We start from the raw sequence: 18,556 nt of genomic DNA on the forward strand, positions 1-18,556 counted from the left end.
GGAGCTCGTCTCGGTTGGGCCGAATTCGGCGGGGCTCGGTCGTTCGGTGGTGCGGGGCTGGGTTCGGTGGAGCTCGGCGGGGCTCGGCTCGTTCGGTGGAGCTCGGCGGGGCTCGGTCGTTCGGTGGAGGTCGGCTCGGTTCGGCTGAACTCGGCGGGGCTCGGTCGTTCGGCGGCTCTCGGCTCGGTTCGGCTGAACTCGGGGCCGCTCGTTGCGCTCGGCGGCGCTCGGCTCGGTTCGGCTGAACTCGGGGCCACCTGATGTCAGCCCCTAGGAAATCTACATGACACAAAACGTAGCCTTTCAGAGGCATGCAGCTTCTTGAAGAAATAATATTTTTAACTCAAGTCTTGATACAGAGCTGATGGCTCTTTTTGGACAAGAATACTTAGCTCTAGAAGCAATTCCCTAATTTGCATCTCATTTTTATTTATCCTCCCAAAAAATTCAATACATGTCACAAGGAATGTGCAGTTCTGGTTTTTCCCTGCAGAATTTGTACAAAGGACCTGGGAACAGCACACAGTTGTGAGTCAATTTAATAAATCCTGGTTTACATTTCAAATGTTCACATTCTGGCACTGCATGGGTGCCAGTCTGGATGAGCATGTTCAACTACCCTCAAGGCCACATTCATGAACAATGGATCAGAGTTCACAGGGAATTCCCAATAAAACTCATGCATAATCAATGAGCAGCAAATCCTTTGGGGTTTAGTTCCATCTCTCACCTGTTCCAAGTGATCAGATGGGCACTGGTTGCACATTGCAGCAGCAGTGATGGGTCAGGGCTTTTAAATTTTTTTAATTAAAAAAAAAAAAAAAGGGAAATAAAAAGAGACAAGTTCTGATATAAATGTTTTTAAAAGCCATTTAATTTAAACCCAAGATGACCACCACGATTCCCAAGTTCACTCTTCTATTCTTACTGGTATTGGTATCATGAAATCAACCCAGTTCTTCAAGAAATAGTAAATCATCATGACTAAACCTCTGGCTCCTCCTTATTTGCACTTACACCTCACCGTAGGAAGCTCTGCAGCCTTTGTTTCCCATCCTATATTGGAGAGAAGATGGATTTTAACAACACATGTACACAGTCTTTCTGGTTCTTCAAAAAGTTAAAAATGCCTGTAATAAAAATGATACAAGTAATATTGTGTCTCAGCCTCTTGAAGAGAAATTGGAGCTTTAATGTCCCACTGAGAGATGTTGAATAAAATCTTCCCCGAGTTTGCACACATTAATAAAATATTGATCTTTATGAACAGCTCAGGAGGCTTTCATGGCTCAGTGATGATGGCAGAGCACAGAATGTTAAAGAAGAAGGGTTAGTTCCCTGAATTAATGCCCTGATGTAGCCAGACTTTTTTGCAAAGAGACATAATAGTTTCTTCTCCTCGTGTCTGAGTTTCCAAGTCATCCTGTAATTCATAAGCTGCACTAGTGCAGACCAATCTGACATGGGTAAGTAACATATCCGGCTCCTGTGCTCCAAGCCACATGTCCCCGATGTAAACGGAAGTCAGGAATACAGAAACAGCTGTGGAAGAGAGACGAGAGAAAAATCAGAGCAAATATTCTTCTATTTCCACACAGTAATACCAAACCAAGCCATTTACCTCCAGGCCTATGTTTTAAAAGAGTTCCCTAACTCTTTTCCTAGACGGACAATCTGGGTGGCTTTGCCCATGCAAAGCCAATGATCCTCCTCACAAGAAGGAACAAACCAGTTTCCTGTTAAATAAAACAGCTTGAAACTGACCTGTCATCTGCTACCATTGACCAGCACATGGATCAGCATCCAAGCCCATGCAGACTTTTTCCTTGCAGACTATCTTCCCTCTTGGAGTTCTGTTTTTTTAATACCTTTTGTTCCATTTTAGTCCTTGAAAGGGAAGTTTCTTTGAGGGAGTGTGAGTGTTGTACTGTCAGAAAACCACACAGTGTGACCATGCTCTGTGCTGCCCACCCCTGTCCCCATCCCACCAAAGAAACAGCTTCTCCTTTGGGAAGCTATGAGCCTGGGTGGATATGGGAAAACTAGTTAAATGGATTAAAAAAGCCATGGAACTTCCTACTTCCTCCCACCATTGCCTCGTCACATGAGTGATAAGAGCAAGTCAAGTCACCTGTCCTGTTCACATCCTCTTCTGTTGCTGCTGACAGGCACAGGGATTTCACAAGCTCGTGGAAGGTGCTGGCCAGGCCCTGCTCCTCCATGAGCTGGAGCATGATGGAACTGAACACACCAAGCTCCTTGGAGAGCCCAGCTGAGGTGCTGCTGGCCTGGCAGAGCCGGGTGTAAAGCTTGAAGAGGTTGTTCCTCAGTGTCTCATCCCTGAGCACCTCGCGCACGGCTGCCGGGTGCGGCAGGACGCGGTTCCGCAGCCACCGCAGCGCTGGTGACACATCCTGCTCCCTGAGGAGGCTCTGCTCAGCCAGGGACCTCACCAGCCACTTAGTGACGACATGAGTGGACGCACAGGTGACAGCCACTGCTTCAACCCCGGGCTCGCTGGGTCTCAGGGTCTCCCCTCCCTGTTTGGAGGGTGGTGCTGGGAAAGTAGGCTCCCAATGGGCAAGGATGGAATTCAGATGTTCTCTGCATTTCTCCAGCTCAGACACTTCCAGGTCTGCAGCAGTGTCATCTTCCTCCACCTTGTTGTTCTTCTGAGTGTAACGATACACGTGAGATGAGACTTGAGGTTTGTTCTTGTCTTTAATATTTTCTGTAAGAAGAAAACCACCACCAAAACACACATCAGATAGTCCAAAGGTCTTTCTGAGAAGTTTTAAAGGGTGAGAGAAACTTTAGAAAAGCTAAAGCTTTTACAGTATTCCTTAAATGCATGATACTTTCTTAACTGATCCAGAACATTTAAACACACCTACAGAAGCTTTAATGTGCACCAAAAGCAGTTGCTGCTGCAGGAAACCAGTGTTGTTTTAAGACCTCCCACTCCCAAGCTCCTTGCACTTTTTGTTCACAGAGAGAATGAGAGAAGTCACACAACTCCTGCTATATTTTTCCTTTCTTCAAACACTGATGACAACAAGAAAAGTCAATTATTCAGTTTTCACTTGCTTTATCTATTTATTGCGATCCCCATCCACACGCAGAATGATTCAAACCTTTGAGCACAAAGCCTCCAGGCATGGCCTTTTGTTTCAAGATTTCATTAAAGAATACCATTTTTCAAAGCCCGTCACAAGATTTGCAACTGTTTCATTTTAAAGCTCTTTCCCGTTTTAAACTGTGTTTCTCCACAGCTTCCAGAGTGTGTTAAGGTTAGCAATCACCACAAGGAAGATCTGAAAAATGGCTTTCCATTTCCTTTCCTCCTCCCTCAAGCTACATCAGTCTGACAGAAGGTATTAGTACTATTTCCAGAGAAGTTTGCCTCACTTGTACTGCTGGTTTGTAACAGCTGCAACAAAATAGGCCTTCCTTGAAGTATTTTAGCACTTACTGAGCAATTCTTTGTTTTGGTACTTCTGAGCCAGGGCCTGCAGGTCCTCCTGCAGCTGCAGGTCTTTGCTGACAAGGCTCCACTTATGCAGCAGCAGCAGCAGCTCCCTGCTGGAGAGGATGCTGTCGTTCACCGTGAAACGCCTCATCTCCCTAAAAGCCTCAACAACCACAGCACGGTATTCCAGCACAGAGCTGAGGGTGCTGAAGAACTCAGTCAGCTTGGCCAGATCTACATTAGTCCTGTCAAAAGACAACACAAGTGCCACATAATTTCCTGCATGCTAATTAATAAGTACAGTTTTTAATCCTTACTGTCAGAAAGGCCAGGAATTAAGGACATAGGACTTGACAGCAACTGTGCATCAAAGTTTACTTTATTCCCCATGTACACAAACACCTAAACCCTCCTGTCAAAAAAATCTCATCCAAATTCACTACTCAACATTCAAACTGAAGGTGACAAAAGGCATTAATCTACCAGAGATAAAGAAATACATCTGGCCTTAAAAAAGTTCAAACCGGACAGAGGATGAAATGCAAACTGACTAAAATAAAAAACCAAACAAGGGACTTACTGAATATGTTTGATTAACGTGACCAAAACATATAGAAATTCATTTACAAGCTGAATAGGAAGAAGTTTCCTGTTTTCCTGGGATTGACTCTTGTTTTCTCTCTTGTCTCCTGAATTTGTTAGCCACAGAGTATGGAGTAAGGAAATAATTTTATTTATCACCTTGTTTTCCAGAAACCTGAAAAACAAAACAAAACAAAAAAAGGAAAAACACATTTGGAAGGCAGATCCTCACCAGGAGCTGGTCCATCACCTACAGGGGGGCATATTCTAGTGCACTTTTGGTGCACCTGCCGCAACGTGTCAGGGCACTCTATGCAGAAGAGGTTTTGTGTGTGTGTCAGGGAGAGGCAAGGAGAGAAGGAATGTTCTAGACTGCTCAAATCCATTACTGTGCCACTTCCTGTGCAGCAGGTCCTGTCACAGGATGCGAACCGAGGGTGCTTGAAATTTAAAAGGTGAAGACACCAATACAAGGTTCCATTTTGCTTTCTCAGTTTTTCAAGGAAGTGTTTTCCAAACCATGAAGCCCCTCCACCATCATCCCTCCCACCACAACCTGAAAGCATCTTGATTCTATTCTCAAAAACACAAGGGACACCTCAGAGTTCAGCAAATTCTGCCAGCACAGTCCTTGGTGCCCCCGGCTGTCTCCTTGTCTGTCACCCTTGTTTTCATACTCAGTCACATAATTATTCTACTGTGGGCAGTAAAATTGTTCCCATCTCTCCTGTACTTCTCTGGTTACCTTTTCTCTAAGCTGTGCAAGACCCACGTGAGGAGGCTGTGATCCTGTATCAGCTCATAGGCAGCTCTGGTGACATGGGCAGCACTTTGTAATATCTCCAGAATACGACTCTGAAACAGAAAATATAACTTGTTCTTTTACAGAATCAGAAATAGTCAGGATCTAACTATCAAGCTCAGAACTGGCAATTTGACCAGTATCTGATCAACTTCCAGGCAAAATGAACACCACCTGCTCTCAGCAACCCCAGGGAAAAGACATTCTCCTTTCAAAGCTTCATACCACAGGTGCTACTCTTACAAGAACTCTTCAGGCAGCAAGACAATTTTATCTTTTTGTTCAAGGCTTTGATACCTGAAATACTCAGAGTGGATGCCCCCAAACCTGAGAGCTCCTGGCACGTGAGTTTCCCTCCTGCTGAAGCACTGTTCAGGTAACAAATGTGCTGGCTGGGGAACAGAGATCCCCAAAAAATAAAAGGTCCTGACTGTAGGAGCAAAACCACGGTACTCACACGAGGCTCCATGATGGCAGGAACCTGTTCCAGTTTCAGGGGATAATGATGTTACTGGTTTAGACATAAGCAATTATTTCCCCCTCCACACACACACAAAATCAACAAGGAACAGATTTTCAAGAGGGCAAAGGCAGAGTCAGCTGCTCCTTTCTGCTTTGTACTTGAGATCTCCAAGCAATGCAAACTGCTGTGGTTTGGGGTTTCATGGTGCTTTCTTTTTAAATTCTTACCTGGGAGCCCTCATCACACAAAGGACTGTTGAAAAAGGAAAGAATGATCTGGAAAATCCTCTGGTAGTCATAAAGCTCATAGCAGTGCTTGTCACGCAGCCCTTCCCCAAGAAATCTGAGGATCCACTCACGCTCTGTTTTGTACTGGAAGCCACAGAGAAAAATACCACTATTACACATTTAGACATTCCCAAATAATACCTGCTCCTAAGAGCACAAAACCCTGGTTCCCTGGGAGTGCCAGCTCAGGGCTTACCACGGCTTGTTCTGGACCTTTCCATTTCCATTCCTATCAAATTTAATCACTAACATCCATCAGGAACAGTCAGTCTGCAGCCCAAACATGCAGTGGAAACGGAATTTTAAATGTTGCTGTTACTAAAACACTTGAGTTGAAGTCAACGTTACTAATCTAACCTCAAAGATGAACGTAAACTAGCTGGGGCAGAACATTCTGCTTATTGTGCTCACAGAGCACACACAGCACAACCCATTGTGTGTTAGTATTAAGAAAACAACAAAAATCCTGCAGAAATAACATTTTTAATTCCAACACGAAACAAAACAAAGATGCCTCTAATTAACCACCTGTGGGAGAACGAGATTTCATTATATTTTTATGGTGTTTTACTATAAATTTCTGAAGAATTACTGGATACCTAAAATGGGACTCTTACCTCAAAATCAAAACTGTAGAAAAGCTGGAAAAAACCTGGTACTTTCCTCAGGTCCAAATACTGGTGTGACAGAAGGAATCTGTTTACCTTTATATACATGTGCTCCTCTGTGAAGAGAAAAAGCTGTTATTGTGGAGGAGGACAACGTTCCCAATCCACAACCATGGACAACAACAAATGGAAGCTGTACTGTGCTGTAGTGTTCCAAGCTAGGAGAACAGCCCAGGAACTGCAGAAGGCCTTTGCTCTGAGGCTCATGATATTGCTGCCCATCCCTCCCCTTTTCTTCCCCAGAATGAAAAGCTCAGTCGAGAGTGAATGAGCACAAAGCAGGTGAGGAGATCAGCATTCCTCATGGCTTTGTCTTTCACCCTCGCAGTGACACATGCAGGAAGTTCCAGTACCTGGCTTCAGGATCTGCTGTGCCACACGAGCAATGTAGAGGGTCAGGGAGAAGGTGAACCTGAGGTTTGGCTGCCCAATTCCATTCTGCACAGCATCCAAGAGATACAGCAACTGCAAGAGCCCAGGGAGAGAAGCCTGAACCATAGCCCAAATGAACACAACAGGAGCATGAATACATAAATCAGCTTCTGGGACATTTCACAGGCCGTAGGTCAAATATCAATTCCATCAAGATTTCCATTCCTACAAACAAAATTCCTAAGAATTTCTAAAACACATTTCCCACTTTCTCTCTCCATTGATTATAACAGGAGGAAACACAAAGCAGTAGAGGAGAAACGATGGGAGAGAGGATAAAAAGCTTCTTTTAGCTCTCTCACCACATGCATGTAGATGGATGAGCAAGGCAACATCTCTCCCACACACGTCCATGCCCTAGGAGGTCTCACCTGCCAAACTGGCAACGGAGCTGAGCCTTACCTGGCTCTTCTCTCGAAAGCGAGCCCCTTCCAGATGGGAGCGGAAGGAAGCCAGGACAAAATACGCAGCCGCTCTCATGTTGGAGTCGTAGCTGCTGAGGGCAGCCACTGTGAGACCCAGGGCATTAACTTCCACAAACTTGTGACATGCCACCACACACTCTGTGGGGGGACAGGGGGAAAAGAGACAGAAAGCACCCAGTGTGTTAGTACTGACATGTCCCAGTGTCTATAATCCTTAACATTTCTGTTCATGAGCACCCATTTCTGGCTCTACCCTCACAAACTACGACCTCGGCAGATGCTGAAGGCTCCTCCAGCTGATAAAAGGCTTTGGCAATTCACTCTGAACAGGAATTCTTTACCTGAGCTGAAATTCATGGGGCTGTTCTCATTTATGCGGGACAGAGATGATCCTGCCTCCTAGGCCATGCAAAGTTAGGGGTAAATTCTGTAAAGACATCTTGTATCTCACTGTTTTAGGAAAGCTGAGTACAAAGAGCAACAAGAAGGAAAATTCATCTCTCCAGAGCATTTTTGGGTGCCTGAAAGACCAGCACTAAAAAGCTTCTGTAACAGAAAGGGCAGGAGAATAACACACAAATAGCCCATAAACCACAGCAGCTGTCCCTGTGCAGGCACAAGTGACTCTGCTGGTAGGCCTGTTCTGAGCCAAGTACTCAGCTGTACCCCGAGCCCTTCTGGGTAAAACAAAATCCAGCAGTGGCCAGAAAACAGCCCAACAGGAAACACACCCTCCAATGTAACACTTATCTTCCACAGCACTTTGCCACCAGGATTTGGAGTTTCTCCTTTCAGGGCTTGTGTCCTGTGTGTTTTGAAGGGTTTGTGCCATTTCTACCCACTGATGGCTAGAAATGACTTGGTACGAAACTTCCACCTTATCTCCCGGAATGGCACCTCAGTGGTATTTCACCAGCTACAAATGTACTGTGAGTTTAGCAATAATATCAATGTATTTTCTTGCAACCCACACTGAAGGTCACTGAGGAAGTTTCTAGAAACAAATATTCCTATTTAAGAAGGGGCTGCAATCTTACTGCCAAGTACCTACATTTGGTCCACCGATTTCCTCCCCTATCACTGCGCACACAAACTAGGGTGCGTGTGTATATACATATCTCTATATATATATGTAAAAAAATCACAGATTATTTCTGTCCCTGCACCAGCACCTGGGCTGTTTCTCTCTTTTCTCAACTGCTAAAACTTCTAAAACTCAACTGCATGCCTGGCAGTTTCTTACCCAGCTCTGCTGGTTATGGGCATGGTAAAGCAGGGTCTCCACTTCCCCACCAGCCACTGCCATTTGTCCCAGAGTCACCACTCTGGCTGTCCTTCAGGCTGCAGGTCTGGGGAACTGCTGATGTGCACTAACCATTCACACCGTGGAGTAGGGCCACAGAAAGAAATCCAAGGTTTTCACTTCAGCAGTCCACAGGAAGATTTATTTGGAAAACTTTTTTTTACTGAAAACATGCAGTGGTAATATTTTCCATCCTGCTGACCCTGGAGAGTGCATTCAACAACTAACATAAAATAACAAGCTGCTATTAAAAAAAAAATCCCAATTTAATTATATGTCTGACATACAGCTTGTTTCAGGGACCTTGAGAACCAGGATGGAAAAGCTTTCCACAAGATGCTTATCAGAGCTAAAGATAGATAGAACTTGCTATCTGCCCAACTCCAGACTTACTTTTTCCTCAGCGAGCATTAAACACCGTGCAAGAAGTCCATGTTTATAAATTCAGACGGCACTGTGCAGCCAGTACAAAGAGCAAATAAATAAAGAACTGGGAATTCCAAGAGCAGCTGACATGGTTTATGAGCACCATGGGACTTGGACTCCTAAACCACTTGGGCCCTTTAAAAATGCCCCTCTTAGGACACAGACTCTCACTCTCTGTGGAGCAGCTAAGAGGGCTATTTTTCTCCTCTCCAGGTTCAGATTCAGGATAGCCTCTGTCTTTCCAGCTCCACAAGAACATGATGTGCAGCAGTTCCCTCAGCCTTGGTGCTTCCCACATTAGCAGCCACCACCTGGCTGCAGTGCTGCTGGGGCTGCCACAGACACCAAATCCCTCCCTCCATGGGGTGGGTGTTGCTGGCAGAGCATCCTTTTTCCAGCTATCAACACTAGGTTCCAAAGACACCAGTTGTCCATGTTCTTCATCCCTGTGCCCCTCAAAGGCCCAGCATTAACTGGAATGCGTAAGAACCTTCAACTGCAAAATGTCAAATAGCTCTGGTTCTTTTTCTCCTCTGAGGACTTAAAGACAGTTCTTTTCCTGCTGCCAGGATTATACAGAGCAGTTCAAACCATAGCTAAGGACAGGCTAAGCACACCCAAACAGGTGCTGTACTTGCAGGGGTCTGGGTGAACAAAGGACTGTGTGATTTCACTGACAGACACTAACAGCCTGCCAATTGCTTCCTAAATTATTGCTATGGAAAGCCAAATCTAGCAGTAACTACACAGTGCTTAAGCATAACCCACACAGGGAGAGAGCTGGTTAGGAAATCCCTTAGGGTTCTTGTCTCCCTTTGACCTGAGGGCTCTCTCCAGGGACAGTGTGTCTGTGGAGCACAGCAGGGATGTACATGTGCAAAGCAGAGTCACGTCGGACAAGAAACTTGCTGATACTTCAGAGCCTATTTGTGACACACACTGGCCTCATGCCCATCTGTCTGGTGGAAAATGAGTTGACTGAAGTTTCCCTGTTCTACAACCACAGCCTGTAACAGGCCAGATCTCCAGCCAGTTCAGTCACAGCCCTCACAGTAGTTTGTTTCTTTCCTCTAAAGTCAGGCACAAATTCCTTGCAGTGTTAGCTCTTGGATCAGGGATAACAGAGTTCCAGGTGCAGCTCCTGAAGCAGAGCAACCTGACACTAAATACTAAAGACAAACACTCACTTTACCTGGTCTGGTGAGTTCACTGAAGAGCTGAAGTAGAAAACAAGGATCATAGAAGTCATCAAGGCTCTTGACTGTTTCATCTTTATATAGTGACTCTTGTATCCCCTGAGACCAAATCCAAACCAGTATTTGTAAGGAACAACATCAATTTCAAGCTTGGCTTCAAACTTCCAAAACCACCTCATCCCATTATAAACCACTTGATACTACACCTTGTAAAATATGATGGAACACAGGGTGAGACTTGCTTGTGTTTAAACCCGGCTTTCACTGTGAGGGTACATCCACAACTATTTCCCCTGACCAGCACCAGCAGGTAAAGAAGCATGTCAGCAAACCATAAGAAAGGCTGGAGAGCCCACTGACAGCGGATCCTTGGGCTGACCAGTCCCAATCTCACATACATGACAACCTTTGCAATGCACAATCACCCCTGCTGACAAGATGTGGCCCATATCTTGCAATTAATTTGAAAAGGCTCCTAAAGAACTAATTCCAGTCCTCCTATGAATTGAAATAACTCTCCTGAAGGAAACAAACTGCAATGTATTACATGGATGCAAGAAATGAATGCCTCAAGGCTCTTTGTGCACATCCAAAGAAGGGTAACCATGGACAGGCTGAATCAAAAGCACCTGTGATGGCAGCAGCCGGCGATGCTGAGGGAACGACAGAATCGTCTTCATCATCTTCTCTCGATCCAGCAGACACAGAATCTCCTCCATGCTTGGCTGCTGCCACAGGGACTTGCCCAAACTCTTGCAAGTCCTGTGATGCTCCACAGCAGCTGGACCCCACAGAAGGATCCTAAAACATTGATAAAGGTAAAGGCATTAGGCAACAGAGCCAAAAGCAATTACAGAAGAGATCAATTAGTACTGAAATTTTGTCTTCACTTGTAGTTATTACCCTGTGGGACTTGAAACTAGAACTCGTTTCCCTGGCAACACCTTTTCCATCCATCCCAAAGCTTTTCAAATTCAGTCTGAGCATAACTCTGCCCTCCCCACCCTCCCTGTCCATCCAAGTCAGAATGTATCTGTTCAGAAGTACCTATGGATTTAAGCTGTAAGTGCAGGTAAGAATGACAGCAGCTGCATGAAGGGACATGGATCCAGACCTGCCTCAGCTGCCTGAGCCAGTGCTCTTGCACTGCTGGTGGTATTTCAGCCCCTACCTCCAGGACAGAAAAGGGCACGTAAGGAAGGCAGACCAAACCAGAACTGTTGGCAACAGACTTTCCTGTGGACGCTTGGGCACAGGAAAGGGGAAAAGTCCACTAGGGACTTATGTTTCAGCCTCCCAACTGTGAGGAGACCCCTATAGTGGGGTCCCAATTATGGAGAGTGAGGGACTCCAGAAATGAGACATTCCTTCATCTAACCCACAGACACCCAAAACAACACAAGAGAATTCTCTTGTTTAGGCAACACAAGAGAATTACATTAAGAATAGGAAATACATAGGAAAAAAACGTTTCCAAAAGCAACATTCACCTTTAGGTTTGACCTTGTTCACTGTCTCCTCCATTTAAAAATGAGAGCCTGGAAAAACAGCAGTTGTGAGACTATCTGTGTGTAGTCTGCCCAAGAAAGTCAGGTGCTCACCTTACCTGGAGTTTATAAGACTTTGATTATTCTTCTCATACAACTGAAGCAGCAGCAGTATCTTCTGATCTAAAACCCAAGATTGAACCCAAAGTTAGTGACCTGTGGAGACAAGTACAAGATGCAGAAGGAAGTGCCTTTGCCAGGCTGCCACTCACCCACAGCACTCAGTGTGGCCCCGTAGGCTCCCAGCAGCACGGGGAGGTGACTGCTCCCACAGAGAGAGGGGCTGAGCTGCACAGCTGTCAGCAGAATGTCCACCAGCGCCTCTGGAACAAGCACAGCCTGAGCCCTGCAGCTCTCAGTCGCACAGAACACAAATAAACACTCCCAGACCCACTCCCAATGGATGCACACGCAACACTGGGCATTTTACATCAACGTCTATCTCTAGAGATACCACAGCCCATTTCTCCAATACACTAAAGGGTGATTATGATGCATTTAATTCAAGAGAACATCTTAAAACAGTATTCCCAAGCTGAACATACAAGTCCCATGGCCAGGTGAGGTCCCCAGGGTGGAACACACTACTCTGCAGAAGCTTTCCATGTGTACACACCCACTTTCTGGTTAAAAAGGAGTGCTGTACCCTATCTTGCCACAGCTCCACTCCTTCCTCCCCCACAAGGGCATCTGGAATGAGCTCAGGAGTTGCACAGAGAAAGGCAGACATCCCAGCAACCTCCTCAAGGACTCCAGAATTCACAGCAAAAACTTGTAAGTCCCCACTGCACCTGCAGTGACTACCAGAATGCTTCTGCACTGTGCATTCCTGCAGGGCTCAGCACTCAGTTTGTGAGCCACAGGAACTCTGTCCTCAATTATCCACCTTTGCTCTCTAACCAACTGAGAAGCAGAGAACACAAGTGATCAGGTTCCTCAAAAGCACACAGGCTGGCTGTAGCACGCTCAAGACACGACTCCAGATTTCTTTACTCTCAGTATCTGAAAAGGCCTGAGCTTTGACCCTAGTTATGTGCAGAAATATAAAATGCATGGCAAAACTGAAGAGCTCCTAAAGTATTGGCCTGAGTGAATGCACTTGTGACACTAAGCTTCTGGAATACTGCAGCTGGCCTCAAGAGAATCCATCCTGCTGATCTACAGAAATACAGTCTAAAGGTAAGATACATATGTACAGCAAGCAGCAAAATCTATTCTTTATTTTTAATTTCACTAAATTGTTGACTTCACAAGAGCTTTTTTCTCTTATCGGTTTTTAAAACTTGAAAGCTTGTTTACATGTTGCTTGCCAATAAACACAAAATTTGTTACCAACATGCTGCCCTGAGAATTTTTCCCCCCCTTTTCTTACACAGCTCCTTCAATCACTGAATCTCAAACCCCTGTACAGTGGGGAAAAGCTGAGGTCTACGTAGATTAAATGTGGTTCAAGTTCAGGCAGGATTTCAGTTGCCAGCAAAGAAGAAACAAAGCCAATCCTACACAGGAACTAGCATCCAGTTTATATTCCTCTGGAAGGATAGTCCTCATTAAAGGCTGCAATATGAAATACATGTAATTTAAATCACCATTTTTATAAAACTTGCAAAATCAACTTTAAATCTCCTGTATCAACCTATTTTAAAGCAGGTTTAAACATCCCAGGACCTATGTGCACCTTAGTGATCTTACACTAACTGCCTCACAGAAACCAAAAGAATCAATCCAAGACTTCAACTGGGTTAAAAATACCAGAAAAACAAACGAACAAACCAAAATAAAAACCCAAACACATCTTTCCAGTAGTTTTAAAGACAGAAGTGTTTAAAACCAGCATAAGATGAATGTAACATTTGGATCCAAGCAGAGGTACAATGCAAAGGCAAATGTCAATATTCTGGAACTGTTAATAACTCTGCAAGTATTTACATAGGTGGCTGTGCTGGATGGAGAGAATATAATGCAAGAAAGGCAAGATTAACTATTTAGTATGGGAAGAAGATGATTAAAAAATACCTCTTATCTGCATGTTCTTGCCATCTTCTTCTCTTGACCTCAGGATGGCTGACAAAAATAGAGAGTGCTGTGTGACCATCATGTGGAGTTTGGAGAGCTTGACTAAGCTCTGACTAAACGAGGATTCTTTCTTGTATAGTAACTGGATGGCAGCATTCAGGACCCTCAGGAATGTTTCATCTCTGTAACGGTACCTTTGGGAGAAGGATCACAGAGAAGTCAGATCCCAACCAAACCCAAGGAAAGCTGCTTGAAATACAAAGCTGTTTAAGAAATGAGAACTCGGCAAAGAAAACTTCGTAAAACCCAAGCAAGTTAAAATGAAAACACTTACTTGAGTCCTGTCTTCACAAGGCTGCACCAGTCATTTGGGTCCACCTCTTCAACCACGTACTGCGTGTAGCGAGTAAAAACAGGTGTTGGTTTACATTGGCACACGGAGCTTCTACAGCAATTTCTGTTCAAGGGACACACTATAAACATGCAAGCCAAAGACTCAGATGGGATGATCAGAGGCTAACAGGGGAAAAAAGCTCTTGGATACAACAATCCTACCTCCTGGTTCAAAGGAAACTGCAAGTATTGTTTTGTTGGTCTGGGAACAGAGGAACATATGGGCTGCATGGAATTAAAAAGCAAGCTGGGCTGTAGGTTCCAAAAACCCAGTGGCTCAAAACTCTTCAAACTCCTGAAGTGTGAAAGGAACCACAACTTGGCAAGTCAAAGCAAGAGACAGGGTACCAGGCTTTTGTGTGGTTTAACTAACCAAGCTTGGCCCAGGCAGTGGCTGGGTGTATGTGCTCCTTACAACTGATGTGCCCTGAGGAGCTGGGAACCACAACAAACCCATCAGTGTGGGGAAGACTGACAGCTGCACATATAAGCAGTCCTGAGAATGCAGGTGCCAACCTCACCAGGCTGGAAACACCCTCAGGATGGACACTGTGAGGTGGCCCCAGGGCCTGCAGAGTCAGCCAGGTCCTACAAGGGAATCTCAGCAAAAGCCAGTGAGAGGGCAAAGGCATTCACTGCTCACAGAGACCTTCAGTGTTGTGTTACAGGGATCGGTGTTTACTGAATTCAAACCAAGGGAATACTACAGAGGGAGTGATCAAACAGTGTTCTTCAGGATCAAAGTCCGGATTTCTACTTATGATCAACCAGATTTTTGCCCCAGACTTCAGATGGCATGGCAGGTGGATCTTGGCAGAAGTGTCTCTATCACCTTTTTTTAATAAAAAAAATAAAAACCACTAGTAACCTTTGATCTCTTCCTCCTAAATACCTCATACACCTGTCTTCAAAGGGGATTCTTAGCAGAAAGCCATCATCAAGAACATAAAACTGCTTCATATAAAGGATTATCAGGGCTAAGTTAAGTCTACAAAAGCTATTAAAAGCCCATGGAAATCAGATTCCATAAAACAGGAAGTCAGGTTCAATCTATATTTACAAAATCTACAAGTGCCCAAGCACACATCTGCATCCAGTCCCACTGTGGCAAAGCAGGTAAGAAGTCTCACCAGTAATTCCTCTAGCCTCAGCAGCATGGACCTCTCCACTTCCTGCTTGCTTTCATCTTTACTGCTGCTGTACATGGCAACTAACCCCTTCATGCAGGCTGACAACAGATGTCTCCTCCAGGAATGCAGCTCCTCCGAGTTTTTAAGCACTCTGGATATGGCATCTGCCACAGCCCAACTGCAGAGAGATAGTTATTGATTTTTTTTTTTTTTTTAATATTTTAACTTGGTTTTTTGTGTATGTTAAAGATGACTTGCTGCCAAAGTGCAAAGCAACAGATTCTCTGAGGATACGATGCTGTCACTGCTCCCATTCCAATCAGAGTGCTTCCCAGGGCAAACTGAGCCCTGAGTAAGGCACACACACACTGCCCACCTCTCTTCATTCCCTGCTCTCTCCAGAGCAGCAGGAAGCTGGTCCATCAGGCTGTGCAGCCCTTTGCTTTCTGAAGGTGGCAACAACTTTGAAAGAATTTGCAGTTTCACAGTGGCCTCAGGAGATGCTTCTGTGTCCTGAATCCCAGCGCAGAGCTCCTTCCACAGGGCTTTCCTCAGGACAGGCGTGACGGCCGAGACAACTGTTGGGAGAGCAGAGGGCACAGGTTCCACCACCTGCAGGTGTTCAACAACAACACACTAATCCCAAATCACTTTCTAATCCAGGCCCAGATTACTCAATTTAAAAGAAATTATGCGACAGCAGCTGCTAATCTGCTACAGAGAAGTGCTACAGAGAGGCTCTCTTCTTTACCCATCCTCTACTTCCAGGCTGCTGACAAGGTCTTTTCACTGTGTGACCTTTTAGGTAGAGCTACAGCCACAGTCAGCCTGCTTCCTTTCCTATTTACATTTCTGGGCAATAAGAGGAATGAAAGCAAAGTGATCCTGTTCTACCGAGTTGAATTCTAACTCATCCTTTTGGTGACAGAGAATTTAACACACTAGTCTATAGATGCAATGCTGCTGTGGGTTTGGAAAGTTCTGGACTGCCAGCCTAGGAGAGCATTACTGTAGCCAGCCTACAGCTGGAGATTTGTTTTAGAGGAAATTTTTGGACTCTGTAAAAGTGAAAGCTTAGGTTCTGCAAAAACCATGCAGACACTGTTCTATCTGTGCCCAAGCAAAAGGTTTTACCTCCTGTACAAACCAAGAGAAGCCCAATGACAGATCTTCACATGCACTAAGCATTAAATAAGGGCTTCAAAAGAGAAATCCTGGGCAGCAGTAACTGTAAGAGCACTTGACTTCAGTCTCACAGCCAACCCTCAGCACAGCCCTTCACCTTTAGTGCTGCAGAGGTACTTACAAGAAGTCATTCGAGGTCAGACATCTAAGTTCTATCACCTCTATCTGTTGTGCGGATATTCCAATACCTTAAGGCCAGCAGACCCTAAATTTGGCCTCCTGAATCAAAAGCAGGGCTCAGTGGTGCCTTTACCTGCAGAAGGTCGGCTGAAACCATACTGGTCTCTGCATTGCAAATACACGTTAATGAGTGGAAGAAAGCTCTCCATGTGTTTCCTGAGGTACTTCCCAGTGGCACTGCTCAGACACCAGAGCTCGAACTGCAGCAGGTGAGTCCTGGAGTGCTGGATCAGCATGGCCACAATGGCCAGGGAGGTGCACGAGCGCTGGGCAAGGCAGTGAGCCTGCACCTCGACACCAACTGCAAGAGCCAGGGCTGGCTCACTGTGAAGAGCCTGGAGGAAAACTTTCTCAAAATCTTTGCTGGCTGATGCTGACATCAATATCCCCAAAGCTTTAATGTGCTCTGTGGATAGCAGAAGTTCTCCTTGCTGGGGATGCCTTTGGTAGCTGTCTGTGAGGAGCTGCACCAAAATTTGTCCATAGAAGCTTAACTGTTTCCCTTTCTTAAGGGATTTTTCAGATTTCTGAGCAGTCAAGCTCATCTCAGGAAGTCGCAGCATGGTTAAAGTGATCTCCTTCAGCTGAGCTGCACTCATGTACATGTGCAGCTCCTCCACAGCCTGCAGCTGATGAGACTTCCTGGGACAGACCTGGCTTCTGCCCTTCCCCACAGCCTGCAGCTCTTCCAGGACACTTTTTTTGATAGCTTCAAAATACTTGGACAACACATGTCTGTGATCTGCCGTGATGCTCTGCAGGATGGGGGCACATGTTTTCAGCAGCTGGAGCACTCCGGAATTGAGGTGAGCTGACAGGAGCTTCACGGTGACAGGGTTCAAACCAGGCTGTGGAATAGAGCGCAGTTCCAATGCCAGGAACCAGCTCTCCAGTGTAGGATGTCTGAAAATCAAGATGAGCATATCTTCCAGTGTCTGTAACAAACAGATGTAACAATATCACTTAATGGATAATCATAGTCCAGGGTAAAAAATTAACTCATCCATCTGCCTATTTTCCACAGCTTGTCAATTATAATTATTGAACACGAAATCGTCTACTAGCTGGCCAGAGGATAAAAATATTAATCAATTACAAGCTCATAAACATCATTCTTCCAACTTTTATGCTGTGGGATTTATGCTGTTCTACTGAATATTCTAGACATGTCTAAGCACATCTCCAGAGGAAAACTGAATATTCTGGGGTTGATCAACACAATTCCATTCTAATCTCCACAAATTAATGGAACAGATGAAAGAGGGGAAAAAATTCACTCCCCAAGTACGTAATTGTCATAACAAGGCTTTACACAGGGCTGAGAGAATGAATTTTTTTCTGCAGAAGTGATCTCTTTCAGGACGTCTCCTGACTGTGCTCCAGCTCAGGGCTGAGACTGTGGGTGATGCAGCTCAGCCACATCTCCAGACAGTAGTTTTGCAACTGCTGGACTACATGCTCTATGTTCCTAAGTTTTCCTCCAAGACCTTAACAGCATCTCTCTGTTCAGCAGAACTACTCCCTAGAGAATCAATCAAATCAAAGTTTACTAACAGGTGTCTCTGTATCAAGGGATCTGGTACCTTGTCATTTGAAGACTCTTCTGTCATCAGCCACTCCTCATCCATGAGGAGACCCGACTCAGCCTGATGCTCTTCCCTTTTCTGCTGATGATCCAGCCTTATTTGATTGCCCCGGCACAACAAGCTGCTCAGCATGTCCACATAGAGGTCAACAAGTTGAGGACCCAAAGCTTTACCAAGCTATGAAAATAAAGACATCTTGGAAGTGGAGAAAAGAGGAGGATGGGAGCAGAAGGATAATTATGCAACAGGAATGGGAGTTAAGTAAGAGCTACTTAAGATTACAACCTCTTGTGGGGGAAGGAATTGCTCCCCTATGTAGAATCCTGATAAATAAATAATAATAAATATTGATAGATTTTCATTTATACAGTGACATTTGATGTTACACAGGCCAGTGAATTTTACTCTCTGGAAAGGCTTCTTAAGGAGACCCAGGAGCTGGATTAAAATCTCGAGCTTATTTGCA

General features: G+C 45.0%; 1 protein-coding gene across 2 annotated transcripts in view; it reads right to left on the reverse strand.

Annotated features, from left to right (window-relative positions):
• Positions 1-856: 856 nt before the first annotated feature.
• Positions 857-18,556, reverse strand: part of URB1 (URB1 ribosome biogenesis homolog) — a 42,136-nt gene continuing 24,436 nt past the window's right edge. The window contains exons 21-39 of one of the 2 annotated variants that reach the window (XM_042038000.1): positions 18,088-18,267; positions 16,578-17,439; positions 15,516-15,717; positions 15,140-15,317; positions 13,951-14,009; positions 13,617-13,810; positions 11,813-11,923; positions 11,660-11,723; positions 10,683-10,854; positions 10,050-10,152; positions 7,106-7,266; positions 6,625-6,736; positions 6,221-6,327; positions 5,544-5,687; positions 4,797-4,906; positions 4,050-4,226; positions 3,473-3,714; positions 2,132-2,731; positions 857-1,542 (exon numbers count right to left, since the gene is read on the reverse strand). In XM_042038000.1, the coding sequence (XP_041893934.1) occupies positions 1,331-1,542; positions 2,132-2,731; positions 3,473-3,714; positions 4,050-4,226; positions 4,797-4,906; positions 5,544-5,687; positions 6,221-6,327; positions 6,625-6,736; positions 7,106-7,266; positions 10,050-10,152; positions 10,683-10,854; positions 11,660-11,723; positions 11,813-11,923; positions 13,617-13,810; positions 13,951-14,009; positions 15,140-15,317; positions 15,516-15,717; positions 16,578-17,439; positions 18,088-18,267 (3,990 nt within the window). In that variant the 3' untranslated portion in view covers positions 857-1,330. Of the gene's footprint in view, positions 1,543-1,764; positions 2,732-3,472; positions 3,715-4,049; positions 4,227-4,796; positions 4,907-5,543; positions 5,688-6,220; positions 6,328-6,624; positions 6,737-7,105; positions 7,267-10,049; positions 10,153-10,682; positions 10,855-11,659; positions 11,724-11,812; positions 11,924-13,616; positions 13,811-13,950; positions 14,010-15,139; positions 15,318-15,515; positions 15,718-16,577; positions 17,440-18,087; positions 18,268-18,556 lie in introns of both variants that reach the window. The other variant, XR_006017683.1, reaches the window with a different exon arrangement.

Source organism: Corvus kubaryi, unplaced genomic scaffold (assembly GCF_017639235.1).
Source record: "Corvus kubaryi isolate FWS band 111438036 unplaced genomic scaffold, C.kubaryi_AGA036_p1.0 37391, whole genome shotgun sequence".
Classification (NCBI taxonomy): domain Eukaryota; kingdom Metazoa; phylum Chordata; class Aves; order Passeriformes; family Corvidae; genus Corvus; species Corvus kubaryi.